General features: G+C 37.5%; 7 protein-coding genes across 8 annotated transcripts; 4 read left to right on the plus strand and 3 right to left on the minus strand.

Annotated features, from left to right (window-relative positions):
- Window positions 1-64: 64 nt before the first annotated feature.
- On the plus strand, window positions 65-1,179 carry LOC113502144 (probable 28S ribosomal protein S26, mitochondrial). The gene is made up of 2 exons (XM_026883543.1): window positions 65-617; window positions 947-1,179. The coding sequence occupies exons 1-2, from the start codon at window positions 150-152 to the stop codon at window positions 1,121-1,123; spliced, it is 645 nt and encodes a 214-aa protein (XP_026739344.1). The 5' UTR covers window positions 65-149; the 3' UTR covers window positions 1,124-1,179.
- A 357-nt stretch (window positions 1,180-1,536) lies between these two features.
- Window positions 1,537-6,061, minus strand: LOC113502142 (DNA-directed RNA polymerase III subunit RPC4). Of its 2 annotated transcripts, XM_026883538.1 has the most exons (9): window positions 5,831-6,061; window positions 5,591-5,712; window positions 4,987-5,099; window positions 4,376-4,511; window positions 3,858-3,935; window positions 2,689-2,801; window positions 2,302-2,415; window positions 1,923-2,030; window positions 1,537-1,736 (listed from the first exon to the last, which is right to left on the minus strand). In XM_026883538.1, the coding sequence occupies exons 1-9, from the start codon at window positions 5,989-5,991 to the stop codon at window positions 1,578-1,580; spliced, it is 1,104 nt and encodes a 367-aa protein (XP_026739339.1). In that variant the 5' UTR covers window positions 5,992-6,061; the 3' UTR covers window positions 1,537-1,577. The 2 variants fall into 2 exon arrangements, with proteins under 2 accessions (XP_026739339.1, XP_026739340.1); XM_026883539.1 differs by lacking the exon at window positions 3,858-3,935.
- Window positions 6,062-6,296: 235 nt separating this feature from the next.
- On the plus strand, window positions 6,297-8,244 carry LOC113501748. Its single transcript, XM_026882970.1, has 4 exons — window positions 6,297-6,528; window positions 6,704-6,943; window positions 7,245-7,391; window positions 7,834-8,244. The coding sequence occupies exons 1-4, from the start codon at window positions 6,441-6,443 to the stop codon at window positions 7,890-7,892; spliced, it is 534 nt and encodes a 177-aa protein (XP_026738771.1). The 5' UTR covers window positions 6,297-6,440; the 3' UTR covers window positions 7,893-8,244.
- Window positions 8,245-8,389: 145 nt separating this feature from the next.
- Window positions 8,390-9,500, minus strand: LOC113501749 (trafficking protein particle complex subunit 2). The gene is made up of 3 exons (XM_026882971.1): window positions 9,304-9,500; window positions 9,079-9,228; window positions 8,390-8,993 (listed from the first exon to the last, which is right to left on the minus strand). The coding sequence occupies exons 1-3, from the start codon at window positions 9,394-9,396 to the stop codon at window positions 8,814-8,816; spliced, it is 423 nt and encodes a 140-aa protein (XP_026738772.1). The 5' UTR covers window positions 9,397-9,500; the 3' UTR covers window positions 8,390-8,813.
- Window positions 9,501-9,822: 322 nt separating this feature from the next.
- Window positions 9,823-10,731, plus strand: LOC113502077. The gene is made up of 4 exons (XM_026883458.1): window positions 9,823-9,832; window positions 9,901-10,118; window positions 10,297-10,462; window positions 10,607-10,731. Exons 1-4 carry the CDS (start codon window positions 9,823-9,825, stop codon window positions 10,729-10,731), a joined length of 519 nt encoding a protein of 172 aa, XP_026739259.1.
- Window positions 10,732-10,768: 37 nt separating this feature from the next.
- On the plus strand, window positions 10,769-16,324 carry LOC113501747. The gene is made up of 13 exons (XM_026882969.1): window positions 10,769-10,951; window positions 11,147-11,333; window positions 11,505-11,683; window positions 11,873-12,080; window positions 12,434-12,568; window positions 12,682-12,770; window positions 12,936-13,051; window positions 13,355-13,565; window positions 13,897-14,035; window positions 14,361-14,494; window positions 14,754-14,895; window positions 15,251-15,465; window positions 15,895-16,324. The coding sequence occupies exons 1-13, from the start codon at window positions 10,899-10,901 to the stop codon at window positions 16,037-16,039; spliced, it is 1,953 nt and encodes a 650-aa protein (XP_026738770.1). The 5' UTR covers window positions 10,769-10,898; the 3' UTR covers window positions 16,040-16,324.
- LOC113501745 (nucleolar complex protein 3 homolog) lies at window positions 16,319-24,721 on the minus strand. Its single transcript, XM_026882968.1, has 13 exons — window positions 24,584-24,721; window positions 24,183-24,469; window positions 23,790-23,998; window positions 23,126-23,376; window positions 22,533-22,698; window positions 21,875-21,995; window positions 21,257-21,470; window positions 20,591-20,779; window positions 19,984-20,165; window positions 19,346-19,554; window positions 17,330-17,508; window positions 16,820-17,031; window positions 16,319-16,529 (listed from the first exon to the last, which is right to left on the minus strand). Exons 1-13 carry the CDS (start codon window positions 24,587-24,589, stop codon window positions 16,343-16,345), a joined length of 2,412 nt encoding a protein of 803 aa, XP_026738769.1. The 5' UTR covers window positions 24,590-24,721; the 3' UTR covers window positions 16,319-16,342.
- Window positions 24,722-24,929: the final 208 nt, after the last annotated feature.

The raw sequence follows: 24,929 nt of genomic DNA on the forward strand, positions 1-24,929 counted from the left end.
TAAAAATACAAGATATATATTTCATTTCAAAGGCAAGACGGTACAGGAAAAAAAACAACATTAATGTCAAATCTTATTTTGTGAGGTTATGTGATTCCTTTAGTGCAAAAGGAATAAAATATTGTAAACACACGACAAGATTAAATAAGATGTTGTCTCAAAGTTCATTACTAAAGCGTACCTTGCCCCTGGTTATACAAAGTGCTGAAGCACACAGAAAACCGCGATGGTTACCTATCGCTAAAAGCAAAATATATCGTATTCCTAAGCGACCAGTCATATCTGAAGATGAGCGTTTAGAGCTTCTACGTTTGCACAACAACTACAAAACGCAAATGCGGTCCATCAAAAGGTTTTATCACGAGGAAATGATCAAGGAGAAATCATCACGGGAGAGTGCTAGTTCAGAAATGTCACAGCGGATTGAGGCTGAAGAATGGGCCCGATGTGTCGAGTTGAATGAGAAGTGGAACGCTCAGGTAGCTCTGGACCGGGAGGAGAGGCGTAAGATAGAGATAGCAGAACAAGATGAGTATGCTCTCAAGAGAATGGAGAGAGCAGATAAACGAAAGAGGGAAAGAATTGCACAAGTCTCAGAGGAGATCAGAAGACAGAAGGTATTTAAAACTTAACGCTGCTTTATTTAAGTTGAAAGTTCTGTTTTTAATTACCTACGTATTGCTCATAGCCAATATGAGTAACAATATATTATTCTTAACAAGTATACCTAAAATATGACTTTTTACTATGTAAACTATGTGCCTGTGTGTTCACTCAATAGTATTCTATTTCTGTTTCCATAATTAATGGTCCTATAAAATCTCTCTTAGTAGTTTAACATAAAGTTTTATTGCAGGATCTAAGTTACGAAGATTGGAAAGCGATAGCGATGATTATAGTTATTGAATGAAAGCCTATTATTTATAAGATTTTAATTTTGTTTCAGGAACTCAGCCCAACATTCATCACACCAGAGACTTTAGAAGCTGCCATAGACCATGCCATTGCCAACCCTACAGACTATAACTTTGCCATAGACTTGAAAGGCAACAGGTATGAGGGGAGAGATGTCCAAATAACTCCGGTTAAAGAGGAGAAAGCAGCTAAAGGTGTTTCAGCTTAACAAATGTTCATTATTCTGTAAATAATTTAGGTACAATAAATATTATTACATTAGGACCTGCAGTTTTCTATCGATCCTGGCCATCAATAAGTTGTTGCTATTAGCAATAAGTCCACCATTGTACTCTTAAACTGAATGATATTATTTCACTAGGGTCATTCCATGATGCACAATAAATAATATTCTATTCTAAAATTAGTTCTTTTAAACCTGAGTATATGAGTATGTATAAAAATACAGGAGAACATGATTGTGAATTAGATATAAACAATACAGAATTAAACCTAAAGTTGCAATTTTTGTGTGAACCACTTATATTGAGTTCAATGTTTTAATTGACAACAAGAAAGAAAACAGGAATTAAATAGACCCAGGTCAGTCAGCAACTGAAATCTGAATAATAAAACAAAACCTTATAATTTATATACATGATATATTAACAATTATATACAATTTAGACGGACATGTTATGGAACATGGCTTCCCAGTTGGGCACGAGGTTGAGCTTGTGTTGCAGCGCGCCGAGTGACACGAGGTTGGCCGAGCGGGACTCGTCGTCCGTGCCCACTGACACCACCTCCTGGTGGAACGCTGCCTTTGTGCCCATGCATACCTGGAGAACAATATCATAACACCACTCAAAAATCGAAACTAGCAGATAAGTCAGTTACAACACTGTGCTCTGTGATTAGAAAGCTCCACGCTACTCAGTCGCGACTAGAAAGGACAATGGAATAACTACTCCCATGCATGCTTCAATTCGAAGAGACCTTCAAATTTGCAATGTTTCGACACTCACCTCAAACAAGGTTTCACCAAGTTTCAAGCTGACGCGGCCTGAACGGTGCACCAGCAGCTTCCCAATACGACCCTCTTCTAAATCCGCTAGTCGACACTTGGTCTCCACCTGTACATCAAGCATAGATGTTTTTAATCAAATTCTTAGTGGTCAAAAATTTGACTTGTGATTGTATTTTATTTACAACGAAGTGTGTCGCAATGATATCTCAACCACTCAACTGTGCAGTCAATTGGAAAAAGACAGACTTTGATGAAGGAAAACAAATATTGTTCGCTTTTACTACTGAAATGCTGAATAAAGAAGTCACTGTGGCCGAAATAGTATAGGATGCCATCATACAATCATCTAAATATGTATATCTAATCGGAGTACTCACAGGTTTTTCTTCCTTTTCTTCATCATTAGATGTGGATGGCTGTTCATTCAGATTCTTCCGCTTAGGAATGTCGTCATCTATCTTACCACCCCGACCCGGCAACGAATCTGGTAACTTAAATCAGAAATATACAATAATTTTAGGTTTTACAAAAGAAGACAATGGAATAACTAGCTCATGCATCCCAGTTCTAGGAACAGGACAACCCAAATTATTTCAACATTTATTTTTATCAATCCACTATTCAAGGCCTCGGTATCTATTAAAATAAAAATTTAAGCGTATATTTATTATGTATTAAAACAATTTTCCATTGCTACTGGCTGAACTACGTTGTAAAATACGCAATAAAGTGTGCAGTGACGTCACAAGTCACGTTCCACAGACCTGCAGCAGTATGAGTGTGGGCTGATCGTTCCGCAGCAAGTTGACGACGTCCGTGTTCTCGAAGCTTTCCTTTACATCGACCCGCGGTTTCTCCTCCACTATCGACTCTCGCACTGTAACATACATATTCATATTAAATAATGTAATATAATGAAGGATAAGCCAACACCGTGTACCCAAGCAGTAATTATTCTTAACTGTAACATTATTGGACGATTCGATATACAGTAAAAAGTATAACCGCGCTGAAGCTCTTAACTAACTCTTAATAATTAACCTTCAATTAGAAATCCCAAAAGTATGCATGAATCTGGAATAATAAGTAACAAAGTATGATGCAACTTAATATGATACAAGATTACGCAAACATGGTGCCGCCAATAAGCTCGCAATACGATAATATTTATCCATTGTAGATCTGATATTTTGGTACAAGCAAATGCCTTTCTAAGCTTCATACAATAACCACTTATTTGCTAAGACTTAGTTCCATTCGCGTACGCAAATTGCAATGGGGCCTTGTTTTATGTAAATAACTTCATTGCTGTTTAAACCGAGATAGTGCCTGATCAAAACATATAAAACACTTCTCTTTTTGTTTTCACTTACAACTGTCTCAATGCAATGTAAAAAACGCAATATTAAAAAAAATCTTGAATCAGGCATCATCTTAGTCTGGCAGTATGTTCGCAGTATACGCTATTAATACAGCGATAGCTATAATGAAACAAAACAGTCCGATAACACAAAGTATGCATCGCAACTAGGTGAGTTGGTGAGTATAATCCGGTGCCAATGTAGCCGCTCCTTTAGCCGAGGGAAACAGTTCCGGCGGCGACACAGAGCTGCGAATGTAAACGTACTCTAACACCCTGTATTACACAGCTGTGATCATTATGACATAATTGTAAACCGCCTTTGTAACATTTCAAGAGTGACGGTTAAATAATATGTAAAGGTTTGATTGTACTTTAAGGTTTTGCGACTTAAGACTTTTCATAAAGGCAGGCTGTTGCAATCTATCTCCATCTGTTGCACGGTGTAACAGCGCAGATGCACTTATAGTTTCACCAAAAGTCGGGTAAAAGGTGCAAAAGGCATTAAAGTAGTACTAGTACTGTTTCGCGCATCAAAGCTTTAGTAAATCAGGGTGCTACAGTAATTAGTACCGCAGTCGGCGTCCTCGGGCTCGCGCTTCACGACCACCTCCTGTTTAACCTTCACGGACGGTTTAACTTGGGACCAGCCTATAAAGAAACCATTCAGTTAGCTTATTACCAACTACCCTCCAAATCCGAATAGGTAGTCTGGAAATGTTCTTGTCTTTTTTACCATTTTCTAGAAATATTAAATTTGTTTTGAAATAGAGACCATTCATGTTTCAGAAATTAGGATTATATTTTAGGATAAAATTTAATAATTCCTACAGTTTAGACATATTAGCGTAATTTGTTACGTGAACCAAAAAAATAGTCTCTCTCATATCTTTAAATAAGGACATCAGAGTTTAATTTAAAGTAGTGCTTCACATGAAACTATTCTAATATTATTAAACTAACATCCATTCACAATCTCAACAGATCTTCAGAGTCCAGAATAGACCTTAATCATTATTCACATAAAATTTAGTCTACACAATAACATGACAAGTACAATCAATACATCAGTTCCTCTCCTATTGGCTCACCTCCATCATCCATGGGCAGTTTGATGGGGGCGTCGATCTCATTAATCTTCTTAAAGTCCTCGCACTCATTGTCATCAGCAAAGTAGCTGTCACCAAACACTGACTTGATCTTTTGCTCTTCTAGTTCTTTATCAATCTGGAAATATGATTATAACAAGGTAGTATTTGTATAACAGCCCACAAGTTCCACTCAATGCTATCTAGTCCCAAACTAATCAAATTATATGTTTTGAGTACTAGATAACTGATAATTTGATGTTGTTGGGAATAGTGCAAATATACAATATTTAAAGTAGGTGGATCTGCAATACTTCTAGTTTTACAGGGAAGAGTTAATTACTCTTAAAATTCAACTAATTTGAGAGTACTTGAATAAGCTAAATTTATCGGATAGACAGTAATGCCCAAGGCTCATTTTGCAGATACATATTATTATAGATAAATAACACCAAGAAATACAAATAATCATGCTCATGACATCACACAAGCATTGTCCTGGGTGGGAATTCAACCCAAAAACCTTACTGAGTATATCACTGAGGCCACTAAATCAGCAAGCCAGACAGTGCATGATTGACACCTAAGCAGAAGTAATAATAATAAATGCTCACCTTGATAACATCTTTGACTCTTATAGTTGGCTTCTGCAATGTCTGTACAGTGTCTGAGTCTCTGCTTCCATATGACATCCGGGATGATGCATGTCGCTCAGCGGCACCCAGACCTGTAAATATTTAGAACTTTATTATCAGAAAACTTCAAACAGTGTGTTTGATCAGCTAGTCACTATATGAACAAATAGTCCAATAGTAATACTAGTCAACGAATATCCCACAGATGAGCACAGGCCTCTTCCTATGTAGGAAAAGAATCAATAGTCCAATATTATGAACAGTTGGAGTATTGAAGACCCAGCTAACTCATTGGGGGTTGGCACATTCCCATTTTAATATAAGAATCCAGAGTTCCTCACAATGTTTTCCCTTACCATTTGTTCGTTAACTTGGTAACTTTAGATACTGCTTTAAAAATGTATTACTTCAACATTCTGTACCCAGTCCACAGGGCTAGAATGGGAAGGTTTTATGAGAGGACATAAAGGTGTAAGATCTAAGGAAGAATGAACTACAGCTATGATGGATAACAAGCTTGGCATGGGTTTCTGATTTTTGCCCAAGTCTGCTTTATATGACCATTATCAAGGACAAGAATTACCTTCAGAGAATACTCCGCTAGCCTTGATAATGTTAGGAGTGTATCTGTTCTTATTTCTGTCATTTCGTCGTTCTCGTTTTTCTTTTTCATCTCTTTTTAAATTAGGCTGTGGTTTCGCTGGCCTGTAATTATTAAAGGAAGAAGATAGAGATTAGGCATAATACATTAGAGTCCGAGAAATAACAAATTTAAAGTTATTTTGTCATTTGAAGTATTTAAACATTTTATAATAATATTTACCCTTTGTTTTTATTCCTAGACACGTTCAAATTAGGTGTGAATACTTTTTTATTTGTCTTTATCCCACCAAGAGTGAGGTCGCGAGGTGGTTTGAAAGAAGCCAATCTCTGCATTGGGTCAGACCCTAATCCATTAGTTTTAGAAGACTTATCTTCTGACATTTTATTTTATATTTTCTATAATTATTCAATGTATTTGAATAAATATCGCGTGTTTATTTTGAAATGGTTGACCGTACTGTCATAATACTGTCATCATCAATGTCATTATTTTTGTGATAGCGTGATACAGTATAAAAAAATATGAAGGAAAAATGGATATTATTTTTCATTACCAAAATTAATTCAGCTTTATAAAAAATATTTTACAAGTGCCTTTGATTCATCCAATATCAAAAATCGGTTTAATGTCTTAAAAGACAGGATTTTGTACTTTTGACGGCGGTTGCATCCAGACAAAAGATATTTTTTTTCAAAACGTTGTCAAAAACCGTTGCAAACGAGTAACGATTGTTGTGTCTCTGTTTGTTGCAGTTAATGTGCATTTTTGTCGCGAAGAAGATACTGAGTTTAACATTTTATTACAGTTTATTCGAGTAATATCGGCAGAAATGGCTGAATCGCTGTTTGATATCTTTGGAGACCATATAACAAGACAAGCGATCAAAAATGTTTCGCGCCAACCGCTGTCGAACATTGGTAAAACTTTTTTGTATAAATCTTATAATGTAATCAAATACCACTTAATAAATCAAACGGATTAAGAGGAAAGGCCCAAATATAACTTTCCTATGAATTACTGTTTTTTTCACTTGTATCAGTCAAAAGTAATATGGTTGTATCTAATGGTCCCAATTTTATGTTTTCTTTCCAGAAAATATGGGTAAAACGGTGTCTTCGGGCCCTGTTAAGCCCAACGAACCAGTCAAAAAGTCCGATGGTCCAAAGAAATCATTTTTATCGAACACTGGAAAGGCCTTGAAAAATACCCCAGTCAGAAATGTGTTCACTCCAAGAGCAGCTAATGTTGTTTCCATGATCTATAACGACGAGAAAAATGATACCGACTTATGTGGAGAGGATATTGAGTTTCACAGGCCTTCTTATAAGTATGGTGAGTTAAAAATAAGTATATATTACTGCCACCTAATGTGGTGCCTATTATAAATAAATAGTATTGGTACCTACACCTAGCGGATCTTTCAACAAATTCAGAATGAGGGTAGAATGCTTAGAATAGTCACAAATAGATGATATTTTTAAGATGTGGGTCATTGTGGGTAATAACAGGATTATTATGATATAGATTACCTTCAGTCTTCATGCTAACTAACCACCATCACATTGGCAATACTAACTACAATTCAGCTAAGTCTAACAGTAATCCAGATCAACATTATCATCTCCATAAACAGACAATCACCACCGTGACCTATTTGACTACCTGTCAGTGCCGGAGCCCGAGATGCTGAAGCAGTTCTCTCCACCAAACACTCCGCCACCCACCACCAAAAGACACAGCATGGACTTCAACTGCTCTTACCAAGATGAGTTCTTTAAAGGTAAGCATTATTCATGAACTTTCAGTAACAACTAAGCAGTTCTTATTTGAAGTTGGCACTTTCAAGACTTTCAAAGCCTTAATGACTACATAGGCTTGGAAAAATGGTGGGAAATTTGGTATAATGAGATGAGAAACTTCATAAGATAATACCATAAAGATGATGTTTATTATGGTCAGTGGAAATAATATAATTATATTCTTATTCAATTCCAAGAGGGGGAAATGAAAAAAATGTATTTGTTGAGAAACTAAGCCATAATTATGCTGGTACTATTTTTCTATACATACTGTACTACACATACATGTTAAACCATTTGAGGTGCTACCTAAGTGAAAACAACACATTTTATTCGTTAACAGACCTAGTATATCTACATACAAAAACTAGATTTAAAAATACTATGAAGGTAGTCATTAATTCTTAATACTTTTTTTTTCAGATGATTTTTCAATTGACAGTGTTCCAGATGATGATCTTGGCCTGCCAGACTTGTATTGAACAATTAAATAGATTAGATTAGAATTAAGGCTATAGATTATGACCCTGTGGTTTAATAACAACCAAGCAATTTGCAATTTGGTACAATATATTTGGTCCTGTCCTACTTATTTCTTTACTTGTAAATGACAAAATAAATGCAGTTTATTGTAAACACTGACAATGCAGAGTGATGAGATTGTAACTCTGATCCATTTGACTGATTGCTTGTGCTTTGATTTAAAAAAAAAAACATTATCAACATAATTATATAAAAAGTTTACAATAAATTTGTATCTCTTTTGTCAGGTTCTTCATGATTTTCGATAATAATGATTTAAATAGGGAGCTTGGTAAAAATATCTTATAACTAGATAACCCTTTATTGCATGGTTTTAACCACCCAGTGAGTGACATTGTGATATTCATAATAAATAAAGCAGTATTATGATAATCTGAAATTCAATAACTTTCTACTTTCAGAGGCATGCATTTAATTGTTTTTAAATAAACCATGATTATTATTTTCATACAAAAATCTTTTTATTTTTGGACTTATTATACAATTTACTTTTTTACAATTACACAATATGTGCATACAGTCACATACATTCTCACCATTTATTACAACATTCTGTGAACATTCCCTTTTAATTATAATTGCAACATACTTTTTATAAATGAAACAAGTTTTGCTCAAGCTGTTATACTTTGCTTTCTAATATTTTACAGGACAAATTATTTAACAGGCCAACTGCGAAATGGGGCTTGCCTTGTTTCAGTCAGATGGCATATGAACACGACAGCTTGAGTAAAATAATAATTCTGAATCTCCATACTTTGATCAAAACAAAAATAAAAACATTTGAAATAATATATTACGATATGCCACCACTATAAGCAGCAAGATAAATTAACTTTAACTTAATAATTAGTAAACCGCTATGTTAAATATTTTTTGCCTAAAAACTGAACTTTCTTCTCAAAGGCAGGCAATGTTATAAGTGTGTCTTCTTTGTAGAATGGATTCAGCATTAGCTTGATGTAAGCTTCGTAAACATCTGTAAAGAAGTTCTTGATGCTGTCCTCATTGCGAGCGTCATGGACCATTATGAATCTCATCTGAAAAAAAAAACAATATTTCAACACATACAGATCAGAAGTAAAATAAATGAAATTTGGCAGAGGAAATGTTTATTATGCCTACCTGGCTAGCTGTGACAAATGCTGACACAAACCATTGGTTGAACTTGTCAACTGACTTCAAATATGTGTTGGTCACTTTCCACATATGCTCATCCACTAGGTCCAAAGCAGCGTGTGCTATAAACTGGTTGAGATGCCTATTATCTTCTTTCTGCAATTTAATTAAAATAGTAAGTAGAGGTAAATTGCAAATATTCACTGGAAGATAGGCCAAAGGAATGTTTACCTTTGGTTCTTTGGTCACTGGAATAAAATCCATCTCGAATATTGGATTGTCAGAATGTCCAACTATTACAAAATAATACGTTCCAGCCGACATCGTGAACTATGTTTCATGAAAACAATTCAATATTAGTCAATTCACAAAAACATATTTTGTAAAATGTAGGTGGTTCAGCCTGACACCTGTCATCAGTCATGATACTGACATTAATTGTTTCGTTACAAATCCAATCGTACGTACGCATACCATGTGTCTTAGATTTTTTGAAAGATTTTCGAAAATCTTCATTGGATTTGTATCAAATGTAGTAGAATACAATGAGCAAATAATCTTTATACAATTAAATTAAAAATGAAGCTAGTAAAAAAGTTATAATGCCAGCTTTTAAGGAACGTCGGTGCTGGATAGTTTTTAATTTAAAAGTTATATAAAAAAGCGCGGGATGTTTAAGAAAATTAACAGTGTTACTTTAAAGTAGTTAATTCTTATCGCAATTACTAAATTGTTGCATAATTTACCACTATGAATCGCAGTAAGTCGGCAGCATTATACAGTTTCATTTCCTATTCTTATTATCTTACTACTATAACTTTGTTTCAGATTTGTGGTCGACCCCAATAGAAAAACTTATGTTGTGGAGGGGATGTTGGACTAAATACGATCACAAAATATCAAATACTTTCCTTCGCGTACATTACGACCAATTATTTTTTACAGCAGATACAAAGATTTTAGAATCTTTCAACATGAATCACAAAATAAAAGGAATTTATAAAGAAGATGTTGTTATATTAATTGTGAGCAATTCTTCCAAAGAAGTAAGTTTCCGTCTTATATTTAAGTGACAAGTTGAACAAAATAAAATCTAGTTGATTATTACATTTTAGTTATTCAAAACAGTCTTGACTACAATTCATAAAGCAGGCTTCTATGGTCGTACTTGCTATGCTGCATAGTAAAATGTTATGTGTAATATATTCTGTTTGTCCATAATAGGTTAGAAAAATAAAATTTCAAATAAAATCTAACGTGCCAGAATGTCTGTCTCTGCTTAGTGAGCACTTTCCTGTAATTAACCATCACAGTGTGCAAGCCAGCTTACCAATTAACGCCAAATATCGCGACTTAGGCGAAGTACTGAACCACGCTCTGGATCGCAAAGGTACCGTCGCAACTTTATTAAAGTCGTGAAACGAATTTTGAAGATTTAGACTCGAATTCGAACAATTGAATCTTCAGCCTTTTTTGGGCCATAAAAAGCTTTGCACACCCTTTGCTACACTCTGACCCATTTTTTTCTTTTCAGATGTAATGAGTACTAATATACCAGACCTAAGAAATTTTGTTAAAATGTGCCTCCTGGATCCTTTATTTCCGCAAATGGTTCTAGAAGCTGAAAATGTTGTAATTAAAGAAATATTAAAGAAGTAGGAAGTGACATTCTATTCCTGAACGAATTTATAAATGTTGTAATGTCTGTGGTTTGTTTTGAAATTTGAATTTCAAACGTAAAAGCGTTATTGTTGTGGTGTTGATGTTGTGTATTTATTATTAAATTCCTTACTTTTCTTGAGATTTTCATTAAATACTTTGAAACGATGATGCCTAATAGATTTGTGCCGGGGCAGTCTAGTGCTTTGCGGAAATCCAGGTATGTAATTACTAAAATTGGTCAAATTGTCTGACAACACAAAAAATGTCATTGATATACTTAATTTACTTACTTTTCGCCAATATAAGATAATTTACTCGATATGATTTACTAGTAACCTAAAACTATCCTATGTTTGATAAAATATATGACTAAAATACGTATGTTTTTTCTATTTCTGACTAATATCTCCAGGCTAGAAGGCAAGGTATCTTTATTACCGAAGCCTCGACGTCCTGGCTCCACGGACCGCCTGTCCACCGAGGCTCGCAGGCCGAGCGCCGCGGGCCACCGGTCCAGCAGTGCAGAACCCGTTAGGGGAACCTTTGGTGGGAACAGACTGAGCAGGGAGGCCTCTGCTACCAAACTACCTATAAATGGCGTAAGTTTGTTCTTATACTTCATATTGATATCATTAAACAGGGAATATGTTTGCTAGTGTGATTGAGTGCTTTCAACACTATTCATTCCATTTTCAGTCACCAATTTCACTACAAATCTTTTCATTGAATGAATGCAGTATCAAGTTTTTAATTTAAACTTTCTTGTGCAGAGATCTCGTTCCCAGCAAGGGGAGAGGTTTGGTCAGTCATCTATGACTCCCCTGCGCTCCAGTCAGTACTCCAGAGCTACTACCACACCTCAGAGGACCCCATCAGAAGACCGTGCTAGCCGTAGCTGGCAAACTTCACTTGATAGAGCTTTGGCTTTTGTTACTATTAAAGATCAGAGGTAGTGTATTATAATTTTTCTTTACATTTTATACACACATTTAGATTTATAAAAAGTTTATTTTGGTAAACATGAGACCCAAAAATATTCTCTGCTCTAAGAACATTAATTGTACCCACTCATGTGATCACCTAGCTAATCATATTCATATCTTAAAACATGTCTCTTGAAACACGAATCTGCCTGCAGACCGATCTCAACAGTAGCATGGCAGCGCGCGGAGTGCGGGCGCGTGGGCGAGGCGCTGTCGGGTCGCGCGGGCGCGGCGGGCGCGGGGTCGGGCGGCATGGCGCTCATCCGCCCGCTCACTATCGCGCGCTTCGTGGACATCGCCGCCGCGCTGCTGTCCGCCATCACCCGGGATGCTAAGCTCAACACTGATAATTATGTTACTAAGGTCAGTTGGTCCTTTTTATATGTACTTAATTTTTTTTTAGACCCTTCTACAAATCAAGAGCGGCCTTGGCACTTGCTAGTTTTCTGACAAATTAAGTAGTGCTGTCGTAATATGTACCGTGTCAAATGGATAAAAGAAACATCATAATATGATTTTAATTAATCTTTTTGCCCTTCTTATGTATTGGAAAAATGAAGTAAGATTATTTTTTACTCTGAATATAAAAAACCTGAATATCGAATATTAATGTTACTTTGTCGCATTTGAAAACCTAAAGCTATTTTAAAGAAGCTATGAATCAAAATAAGCTCCAAGTTTTTTTCCTGTCTAAATGAATTTCCGTCTGTGTTCAGTTGCCTCACCTGTCGAAGCGACTGCTGTACCCGGGCACAGTGTCCAAGTCCTGGCTGAAGACAGTCAACACGCTGCACGCGTTCCCGCACGCGCTCGCGCTCATCGCATACCTACTGGACCTAGTTCAACATATTGTAAGTAATGTATACTTACAAGGTTTTATTAAAAAAACTAATTAAAAATCCTTTGATGTAACATCTGAGTATATTTTTTGCGAAAACCATATTTATTTGCTTGTATTGTTTAGGAAATGCCAGTGTTCGATGAATGGCTGTACGTCGATAAGGACGAGTTAGCGTGCTTACGCAGAGATTATCTGTACAAGTGCTGGATCAGGTACTAAAAAAACTTATTGATAAGTTGCATTTGTTGTAATTAACTGATGTTTGACATTTTATTTTAACTAATTCGTGATAGTAAATCCACTATAGCATGGATGAGATTCAATATTTTTGTCGTGTAATATTTGAAAAGACAATGTATTTAATATTTTGAACACAGGTTTCAAGATCCTGGCCATCAGTTTGAAGACTTGAATGAAGAGTATCTGCAGAATCTGAAAGTGTTGCTGGGAAATGATGAGGAGAAGATTGCTGCATTGTTGCAAGTTATTAAAAGTAAGTATGTCGGTAATTCAAATAAATTAATGCGTTTAATTAAGTATTGGGTATTAGCGTTTTCTTCATGCTTTAAAAAGTTTTTGTAACAAATCTCTATTAGGTTATCTTAATATAGAAATCATAAGTATTTCAAAGCTATACTTGTCTTAGCAACATGCCGCTTGTGAGTCGCTGCCTCCGCGTGTTTCATGTCATATTCACGCGACATTCTCGATGACCATTTTCATACAACAACATTCACTCTCCTTGCCACTCTCCATCTTTTTTTCTAATATAATCATACTCGTAACCCTCTTGTAGAGTACGAGACGTGCCTCGAGGACGAGGTGGAGGCCGCGGCGCGTCAGGCCGAGGCCCGGCGCGTGGAGCGGCGCGACGCGCTGCTGGCCGCGCTCCGGGCGCAGCGCGCCGCGCGCCGGGAGCACCGCGCCCTGCAGGACGCGCAGGCCACGCTGCGGGCGGACTACGCGGACAGCATCAAGCATATAGACACGGAGATCGAGAGGGCCACGTAAGTCATATATGAAACTTATTTAAACTGCCTGAGCTAACAAAATTTCTATATCGTCCTATTACCTATTACAGTTTATGGCATTCTAGATTAAATAACAGAGCGAAGGAACAAAATTAAGCATAAAAAAGTAATGAAATTCAAATTGTCCACAAGGAAATTTATTTCGTGCAATCCTGAAAACTCACCACGCCAGCTCATGGTTAAGAATTCCGATTGGGACTCCGATTGGATATGCAACTAGTCGGACAATCCTGACAAATCTGCGTTAGTAAACCATTGCATCATGGAATAATATAACTTAAGCCATGTTTTATCGTTCGTATTCCAGTGCTGAAAGTCAGCAACTGAAACACGAGCTGGAAACTCAGCCGCTGACTGTGGAGCAGCGCACTAAACTGTTGGACGAGGTGGACTACGCGCTGAGAGTGCAAGACTCGAAACGATCACTAGCTGAACAGATCGGGAAGGTAATACTGTTTTATATAATCTTCAACAAAGTAAATGGGCTGAATATGATATATTTTTGTCTATGTATATTTCTGTCATTGTTATTTATTTTATTTTACCTTTACATATAAACTGTCGAAACAGGTTAGTTATCTATTTCGACAAACAATTGTAGTTGAATAGTTGTTGACTCCCTATTTTGTGTTATTCTTGCATGGTAAAAATATTTATATGAATCAGGAAAAAAAGGTGACCTATTTTCTAGTGATTACAATAACTTTTGCTGTGAAAGTAAGAATTTCTTAAGGAAATAAAAATATAATGAATTTTATTGTATTTTCATAGATGGTGTTGAGTAAGGAGACGGAGTTGGCTCTGTGGCAGAAAAAGACGTTGGACAGCTGTGTGGAGTACAAGCAGGGGCTCATACACCTCTCCGCGCAGTTTCCTGATCTCGCTTCGCTTGCCATCGACGAGAAGTAAGTATTTTAATTATACACGTTATATATTACTCGTTATTACTGTAAGATTAATTATTGTTGACAAAATAAGTTGTAAATTATATTAGTAAAGTCGTCGTTAAATTGGACTTTAAGTACTCAAAGTCTACCAGTGGTTAGAGATGGAGAGAGAAGTGATGAAACAAGTGTATGAAAACGCGGTAGTATAAGCCTATTTTTGATTCGCATAGATGTGTGGTAGTTGTATGACATGAGTAAGCGTGTGCCATGTCCGCAGAGAGCTGATGAGCGCGGAGTGCGCGGCCAGCGTGTCGCGCGGCCTGCTGGCGCTGCGGGAGCGCGCGGCGCGCCTGCAGCTCGCGCGGGCCGAGCACGCGCGCGAGAGGAGCGCGCTCGCACGCCGCCGCGCGCTGCTGCTGGTACGGGGCACACGACCATCACTTTACAATATATATTTAACAACAAGACCATCGACCTGACTTTAAATAAAAACTACTGGTCTTGTAAACAAGATCTTCAAGAAATTGGGAACAAATGACAGCTACTTTATGTTTTGAAACAATTAGTTCATCCACTCCATACTTCTGACGTATAATAAAAATAAAATAAATTATGAACCTGCTCCTTTTTGAAGTCTCAAGTCTTGCAACAAATAATTGCAAAAAAAGCTTCATGATAATATATCTATATGAGTCACACAGATAACGTGCACAGTAACTTAACCAACAATAATGTTCTATTATTTTCAAAAACTCGTATTTCAAATTTCTACAGGAAGAAACCCGCTCTAAGATCAGTGAGCTGAAGAGCGCAGTCCAACGCGAGCAGGACTCACTGGACAGCGAGGTGTCGCGTGAGTCGGCGGAGGCGAGCGCGGCGGCCGCCTCGCTGCGGGAGCTGGGCGCGCGTCTGCAGGACTTGCAGCTGCAGCAGGACAACTACACGCGTCTCGACACCGAGCTGCGCTTCTGGGAGGAGCAGGACGAGGCGTGAGTAGCTCTGACCCATCATATCACGTCTCTCTAATAGGGTATTTCACAAAAAAAGAAGTAGCGAATTTTCGAGTCGGATTTGTAGCTGTCAACGAGCGACGAGTGACTCATGAGGCTACACCACCAGATAATTTCCAAAACACATCGGATACGTATTTTTTCTTTTAACTCGCTTATCTCTTTGGATATAGTGATTTCTTAAATCTCGTGTTTTGTTATTAGCCCCCACTGCTATAAATTTCATCATCTTAAATGCTTTTAATATTCCTTACGGATTTATATTATAAGATTTTATCAAAGGCCCTATTAAACGTATTTATTTATAAATGCCACTATTTCCAAATACCTAAGCCAATCTGTACATACTTCAAATATTTGTTCTTGTTAATCCACCTGCCTTTTATTAATACAAGTTGTATATTCCAGTTGGCGCAGCAGACTGACCGCGCTGCAGGAGTACATAGAGTGTCAGCGCGCCGAGGCCAGGCGCGCGCTGGACGCCGCGCGGACTAAGCGCGTGCAGCTGCTCGTCAGCAGTATACACGAGTGGAACGAGAAACTCGCGCAGTGAATGTTCTAATAATACCAAATAATAAATATCTGTGTAATGTTATTATTGTAGAAATAATTAACTGGTAGGTTACTGATGTGAATGAATTCTAATTGTAATTATGTTAAAATGTTTCCATAAGTAAGTACTCATGTCTTAATGAAGGACAGTAGAAAGAAGATCATGTATGTTTAATTAATTAAATACTAACACGTTTTTATAAAAGTACTGGAGACCCGTACCTGTCTTCTAATAACAAATTGGGTATATTATAATGCATATTTAGAATAAAACCATATCTAAACAGTCAAGTATTTTATTTCCTCAGCTACTATCTATGACCATGTTGACACTGTCCTCTATAGCTTTACACGCGTCTCTGAAGCTAGGCTGCGCCCACGCATATATGTTTGTTGGTTTCTTGCTTTGTTCGACCTTGGCTGGCGGAGTGACTGCCGGCTTGAATGCCATCTGAGAACCGTCGTATGTGTGGAAAATGGTAGCCGGTGACCTGTGGATGTAGATAAGTATATAAGAATGAGGCGGAAGATTTATAGTGATTCTGAATATTTTTATGTGGAAAATAGCAAATTTATCAAATCTTGGGTGGCAAATGTACTTGTATGATCAATAGAGGAATATAAGAAATACTCTTTTTTAAGGTGTTATACCAATCTTAATTTTCTAATACCCTAGTTAAAGCAAGACGAAAAAGGGTTTCACATTCAAAACTAAGTGGTAAGAGATGTAGGGTGATATGTTTAAGGAGTGGGGCCACAAAAATTATTTGGTGTGACTTACATCTTGTGCAGTTCCTGCGGCAGGTTGGCCAGCAGCACAGCCCCGGCAGTGGCCCTGACGGTGGGGTGGTAGTGGCGCCGGAGGGAGCACAGCTCGTGGGGAGCGGCCGCGTGCGCGTTGCAGTGAGAGGGCGACGCCAGCAGCGGGCAGAAGCGGCCCGACCCGCCCGCCTCACTGTCGGCCTCCAGCAGGGTCGCTACTGCCTTGCTTTGCTGGAGAACGACATTGAGTTCAAATCATCACATCAAAATTACATTTGTCAGGATATTTTGTGTAATGAAGTAGTAAATGAAATGTGAAGGAAGTAGTGTGATGATTTAACCGAAATGATGAGCGTAACTGATCTTATTCCGGAATGACTGAATGAATACGCTTTTTTTTAGCTTAAACGAGATAGGGTCAGGTAAAGGTCTTCACATCAAATTTTATTCAAACTAGGTGCACCTAATATATGTAGTACCCAAGAGTCCGTCTCCACAGATATGCGGCCTGCCTCTATGAGATGTATACCTGTGCGAGTTGCTGCAGAAGCGCCAGACAGGCGAGGGTCCCGTTGTGCAGCAGCTGCGGCGCCAGCGTGGCCAGGCGCTTGGCGAAGGCCTGCAGTACCGCCGGGGACACGCGTCGCGCGCGAGCGCAGATCTGGGTCACTGACTCCAGGATTATGCGAGCATCCTCGTGTGATTTACCTGATAACGTACAACTTATGTCAACATCAAGGAGTACAAATTTCCAGTAGGCAATATTAAAAAAAGACTCTTTTTGCGTTAAGGAAAACTAATAATCAACTCAGAACTTTATTTACACTCCACAATGCACAGGGGTCTTAAAAATTGAATAAAATTTCATTCAGTTACAGTATAGTAATTATAGTAACAAAAACCTGACAAATGCATGCAAAAGTTCTTCGTTAGTTTACCCGCACTTGTACACATTAAATACTGAATATGTGCAATATTAGAAGTAGCGATACCATGAACAGTCAGCGCCAAAAGTCGATGAACAGAATCAACTTTACAAAACAGCTGTTCACAATAAAATGCCATAAGTTATAGTCGCAACTGGGAAACAAAATAGAATGTACACCAGAAAATTTACAAAAGTCGCTAAACACGAGTATTTCAAAAGTATCTGTGCACTAGTATTCCTAATGTCGCTGAACATCATTCTATCAAAAGTCACTAAACAGCAGAAAAAACAAAATTAGGCTAACAAAGTATATTTTTAATGTTGCCGTGACTGTGTTAATGTACCTACTTTTGACGCTTATGTTGTTGAGCTACTTTTGGGACAGTGCTTGCTGTATCTATATCAATACAATTTATAACTATAAAAATGCTGGACCGATTTTGATACAATTTGAATGGAGTGACATTTAAAAACATGGATATTTAGAATTTTTAATCCATTATTTTTTTGTAAAATATTAAAATAATATAAAAAATATATTTTTAATTAAATTTATTATTTCACATATTTAATTTATTACTTTTAATAATTCCAATGAAAATATTTTAGATATTGTTAACGATTGGGCGTTGCTAAGGGCGCTCCGTCTTTTATAGCGGACTGCTTGTCAAATCCCAGGTTCGAAAGAGGTTTCACTAAGGATCTTGAAGGAGGTTTCACTTTGAGAAGAAGGTTTCGTTAACAATATCTAAAATATTTTCATTGGAATTATTAAAAGTAATAAATTAAATATGTGAAATAATAAATTTAATTAAAAATATATTTTTTATATTATTTTAATATTTTACAAAAAAATAATGGATTAAAAATTCTAAATATCCATGTTTTTAAATGTCACTCCATTCAAATTGTATCAAAATCGGTCCAGCATTTTTAAAGTTATAAATTGTATTGATATAGATACAGCAAGCACTGTCCCAAAAGTAGCTCAACAACATAAGCGTCAAAAGTAGGTACATTAACACAGTCACGGCAACATTAAAAATATACTTTGTTAGCCTAATTTTGTTTTTTCTGCTGTTTAGTGACTTTTGATAGAATGATGTTCAGCGACATTAGGAATACTAGTGCACAGATACTTTTGAAATACTCGTGTTTAACGACTTTTGTAAATTTCTGGTGTACATTCTATTTTGTTTCCCAGTTGCGACTATAACTTATGGCATTTTAGTGTGAACAGCTGTTTTGTAAAGTTGATTCTGTTCATCGACTTTTGGCGCTGACTGAACATTAGTTTACGACAGATAGTGTACATCATCATAATCTTGTGTCCAACTACATACTGGAGGCTCACCCCGCCTTCAGTCTAACCGGATGTACACCTGTACTGGTGTATTACAACGAGCGATTACCTATCCGACCCCCTCAACTCAGTGACCTGGACAACACGATAGCCTTTACCTAAACTGGTTGTCAGACTTTCTAACTTTAACCCGTATAAACTGTCATAAATGTGTTCATACCCTCTTCTTTAAGACAGAAAGTCGATCAATCAAACATTAATTATTTTAGAGTTCAGTATGGTCTAAGCCTATATCTAGATATAAAGTATCTGACCAGCATGCGCCCCGAGCATGGCCACATAGAGATATGCGTGGAACTTGTCGGGGTCGACGCTGAGCGCGTCCCCCGCGCCCGCCAGCACGGCCAGCACAGTCCGCACGCACAGCAGGCGCTCGCGAGCCCCCACCAGCTCGTCCGAGATCAGCTGCGCCAGGATCGACACCAGGTCCGAGTAGAACTCTAGGTTGATCACGTGGGTGAACCTGTACACAACAAATGTATATTATTAAAACGTTTTGTAAAATGAAATCATTTGAAAATGTGAAAGTTTACTCTGTATTTGTTTAAAATGTTGTGCCTAAAAATGCATACTCGTACTATAATCGTCTAATACAATTTTACTTTTCTGTGTATTAAGTTATATACGTATGTTATTACAAACAAAAACTCAATGTTCTATGTAAATAATAACTTATTTCAATTTGGAGGTGATTTTTTTAATGAGCAGAGCTCCGAACTAATTATACGACATCATATTCACTCCTAAATGTAAAAAAAAAATAACAAATTAAATACTTACTTGCGTTAAGCAGTACGCATACATATTACTTTAAACTAACCTACCAGCTAACCAAAACAGATACACTAATCTACTTATACATCAATACACAGATATATTATATATTCCATACTTGGCGAGTCCGTTAAGCGCGGCTGCTAGCAGCTTGGAGCGCGGCGCGGTCTTGAGCAGCCGGAAGTAGATGTGGAACACGGTCTTGGTGACCTCTGTCAGTTGCTTGCGTCGCGCCATCTCACTCTCCTGCGCCTCCGTCTCCAGCAACTCTTTCTCTACTTCTTTTAGTTTTTTTGCACGCTGAAATGTGAAGGAGGTCGATTATTTCGTCGTGTTTATTGCCGATAGAAATGTTTTTGTTGTAGTTGGTGTTAGATGGTAAGTACTTGTTGTTAGATGGTAAGTACTTGTTGTTAGACGGTAAGTACTTGGTGTTGGATGGTAAGTACTTGGTCACAGATGGTAAGTACTTGGTCACAGATGGTAAGTATTTGGTGTTGGATTGTAAGTACTTGGTGTTGGATGGTAAGTACTTGGTGTCGGATGGTAAGTACTTGGTGTGTGATGGTAAGTACTTGGTGTTGGATGGTAAATACTTGTTGTCGGATGGTAAGTACTTGGTGTCGGATGGACGGATGGATAATCACACCATAGTATAATAGTAGGAGCCGAGCAGTGATGAAAAATCTTACACCATAACCATACAAAACAATGATATCAATTACCTTCTTCTCCTTCTTGGACAGGTTGACGATCCTCTTCTTGTGTTTCTCATCGAGTTTCTTCTTGGTCTTGATCTCTGCCTCCGCGTCCATGTCGACGTCTCGTATCTTGAGGGTGAGCAGACAGTCGAGCGCGGCCGGGTCCAGGCGCTCGTTACGACGCTTCACTAATTGGTTGATTAGGCGGACCACCTAGAGAAATAAGTGGGTGTGTTGTTTAATATTGTAAAGTAATGTAGTTTGGGATTCATAATGAAATAAACACGTTATATATACTACATTTAAGCATGTTTAATGTATTTTGGATTTTCTGCATTGCGCGTTTCTGCGCCTGAGTGTATCGTTGCGTATATGCGATTTAAATGTCCATGAAAACTTATAACGGGCGTAGTTTTCTGAAAACACCCATAATGTCTTGTGTATTATAAGTCTGGTTGGTCTAGAGGTACGGGACCGCTATACGTTGTAAAGACGTAGGTCCAATTCCTACCCAAGGAAAAGTGTTTGTGATCTAAGCACGATCATGAGTACTGGGTCTGGGTGTAAGTCATCTATAATATGCATGTATTTTCAAATTTATCTATATCCAAGTATGTTAATAAGTATTTTAATACTCATATAAAAAGCTTTGTTTAGTCTGATACTAGATGGCGTTGGCTTATCACTCACGGTGAGCGTGATATCGCCCCTGTTGTCGTCGGCGAACACGCTGGCGCAGCAGTCGGTGACGGCCTGCCTCGCGCGCGGGTCGCGGCTGTCCAGGTGCGGGACCACGCTCTGCGCGATGTTGGCCGCGTAGTTGAAGTGCGGCCGCGACACCAGCAGCGCGCACATGCAGCGGAGAGACACCAGCGCCAGGTTGATGGCGGACTCGTCTGGCTTCCTGCAAAATCAAAAATAATTGCAAATTTTGTAAAAATAATAAGATACGAGATTTGGTTCCCTGTTTTATTACGGTAACGATACTCACTGAAAAACCCTACACTATAAAGCATTTACCTAAACCATAATAACTGAAAAATTAAGAATTAATACTGAAAAGAAGTTCTCTTTACAACTATTCGGAAAATAATAAATAATATTACACACAGCGCCATCTAGTCTCAAACTAAGCAAAGCTAATATATGTATCGTGCTCATCACATAAACATTTGTCCTGGGTGGGAATCGAACCCACGACCTCGGGTATAGCAGTCAGGGTCACTAACCACTAGACCAACAGGCCATTCCAGGAAAATAATAGTGACATGAAATGCAATAGCATGGCAATATGGTTATATAATTTACCTGGTATCCCCCTTCTTCCGCCGCAGCACGCCGGCCGCCTTCTCCAGCCGCTGCAGGTACCGCTTGTAGAACTCCAGCAACTCTTTCTCGTATTTGTACAGTGATAGTGTGTCTTTCTTCACTGCAGAATAAAGGGTATTATTATTACTTTAGCCTAAAATTTGGGTACAGGTATGAGCATCATACATCTTTCCCAATAGGCAAGGAACGGATATTGTTCAGTATGCTTGCGAAGGGTAGTAAGCTTGCTTGCGACGGACTCATTCATAAACGACTAGTATATTTTATATAATTGGTTGTTTTACTATATATTTTAACTGGTACAGTCTTTATTCAAGGAGTAATATTCTTACACAAAACTAAAGTATGGATAAGAAAGGCGTTTAAAAACTATGAATGACATAAACAGCGATCTGATCGCGATGTGAATAAGTCGAAGCCTCAAGCACTCAAGCAAAAAAATTAACTTTGTCAAATCTTTGTTTAAGCGCTGATTTTACAATCATCAGTTAACTTATATGTGAGGAATAAAATATGGTCGTTTGTCATAATTATTTTCTGTACAAGCTAAGCTAAAAAAGTAAAAATGTTAAACAAAATCGGCAGATAAAAGTTATCTGGCTATTGAAAAATCGGCCCTTAGTGAAATACCACCTACATTTAACATTGGAGTAGTCCTGATGCCGCAGCATGTACTCGGGCAGGATGTCCTTGAACACCTCGCAGGCGGACACCGTGGCCAGCTTGCGGATGGACACCAGGTTCAGGGTGCCGTCCTTCAAGCGCTCCTCCATCAAGTACAGGATCGGGAATAGGTTCTTTAACTGAAAGAAGATATCGTTTTAATTGATAATACTCATTGGTCTAAAAACACGTCTTTTTGGTAAAAAAATACTGCTTGAGTATTTGTAATATTTGTCTTAATAGCTTCTTAAAACGTTTGAAAGAATAACGCAAACTACAACGGGGATGGTAACTACGTATAAAAAACTATAATCTTCCGTCAGGCAAAAAAATAGACATTCGATTTAAACATTAGGCACACATTTCATCACAACAAACAAAAAAACAAACTGCATTTAAGTTTAGGACGTAGCTTGTGACGTAAAAACTACGAAAAATTTAAACAGACCATGTTGTTTTTCAGACAAAAGAAAATACGTATTCATTCACGACAACAAAAAAACATAATTCCATTTTTTTATAACCTAATAACTTTTCACAAATAATATTATAATCTCGTCTACTAACCTTCTTTTCAGGAGCTTCTAACAGAGAAGAGCACAGTGCTCCTATCCTCAACTTATCATGCTGTAGCTTATCTCTCCTGGCCGCCAACAGCTCCACAGCGGTGATCACCTTCTCACCGTCAGGCGGCGCCTCCCCCTCATCCGTGCCCTCCATCCCGGAGTCAGAGTCTGAATCCTCATCTGTTGGTTCCTTTGGCTGTTTGATTTGTGTTTCTGAGGCTTCCTCTTCTTCTTGTTGGTCTGAGTCAGATTCTGAGAAGTAATATGGTGTTAGTATGTACAAACAGATTTTTATTAAGCAAACAAAAAAGTAATCTCTGTCATAAATATTAGGTGACCAAAGTTACACATACAGTGAAAAAATAATAATTGAAGAGTCCAGATATGATTAGAAAACTCTATTATTTTCAATTGGCTTGTCCTTCCTCTTGCAAGAGGGCTTCACCAAAATGCCCAATTTAAAAAAAATTAAACAATCAAAACATATATTTAGTGTGTTTAATATTGATTCAGAATCTTTAAACACTTTCTTCAATAAACCCTGACATAAATTTGCTCTAGTATTTACTTAATTTCAAAGTGTGGTGAACTCTGTGCTTGAATTAGTTACTTTATATATAATCCTGTCCCCTACAATGACAACAATAATCAAAGATTATCATTACCTTCTACTTCCTCACTCCTCTCCATCAGTCCCTGTTTAGTTTTGATGGGCAGCAGCGGCCGCATCCTCTTTGCCGGCCTCTCAGACTGCTCCTGTTCATACTTTTCCTCTAGGTCACTGTCGGACAAGTCCTCACTCTCTGCTCCACTGTCACTGCCTTTGTTGGGTTTCGGGAACTTTTCTTTCTTTTCTTTTTTACGTTTTTTAGACCTGAAAGTAATTGTACGGAAATTTGATAGCTTAGTTATAATTTTTAACAAATAACAATATAGTGCAATATTTAAAATAAACTGTTTAGAAAATTCAGCATTTTGGAAATCTTTAGTCTCAATAGTCTCGACTAGCCACAAAGTAAGTCACCAATGACTAATATAATAATAAGCACTTCATTCACCTTTTGTTGGCCTTCTGTTCTTCCGGCACATTGGACAACAGTTGTGGCTGTTTGGACAGGCGGGTCATCAGATACTGCTGTTCGTCATCATCCAACATGTCTCCGAACTCGTCCCCGGACTCCGGTTCGCTCTCACTACTGTATTCTATCTGAGGCTGCTGTGAAGGTTGTTTCTGTTTCTGAACCTTATTTTTATGCCTCTGCAACTTCAGTTGACCCTTTTTCCTCATTTTATTTGTAGTCTGGTTGTTTCTTTTTACCTTACTGATCTTCGGTTTGCCTTTTTTCTGTAATATTTTAATTATTTAGTTAATTAGCGAAGTCGAAAAATTGTTGTTGGTTAGCACATGTATTATTTATACAAATCTGCAATACATCATTCAAGAAGAAAGAATACTTACCGCCATTTTGATAAGTTTTATTCTACACTAAATTCTTTAAACCAGTAATATTAAATTACTACAAAAATAACAAACCAACGTGGGCAATATTTATACTGGCTTGACTGACAGTTGAAGTCGACCGACCTGACACTTTTTGGTTATGTTGTGACGTTTAAATACCTAGGTGTACATATCAAAATATTTGGAATCCAAACATTTCCTTCCCATTGTTTAGTAATATTTTTTTTTGTATCACTAATTTATCATTAAACAAAAATTTCAGACTTATTTATTCCTATTGTTATCAGTATAATCCATAAATTTGAAATATTATTCATCTGAACTGTGCGAGTGTTACCAGTAG

This window comes from Trichoplusia ni, chromosome 16 (genome assembly GCF_003590095.1).
Source record: "Trichoplusia ni isolate ovarian cell line Hi5 chromosome 16, tn1, whole genome shotgun sequence".
Taxonomy (NCBI): domain Eukaryota; kingdom Metazoa; phylum Arthropoda; class Insecta; order Lepidoptera; family Noctuidae; genus Trichoplusia; species Trichoplusia ni.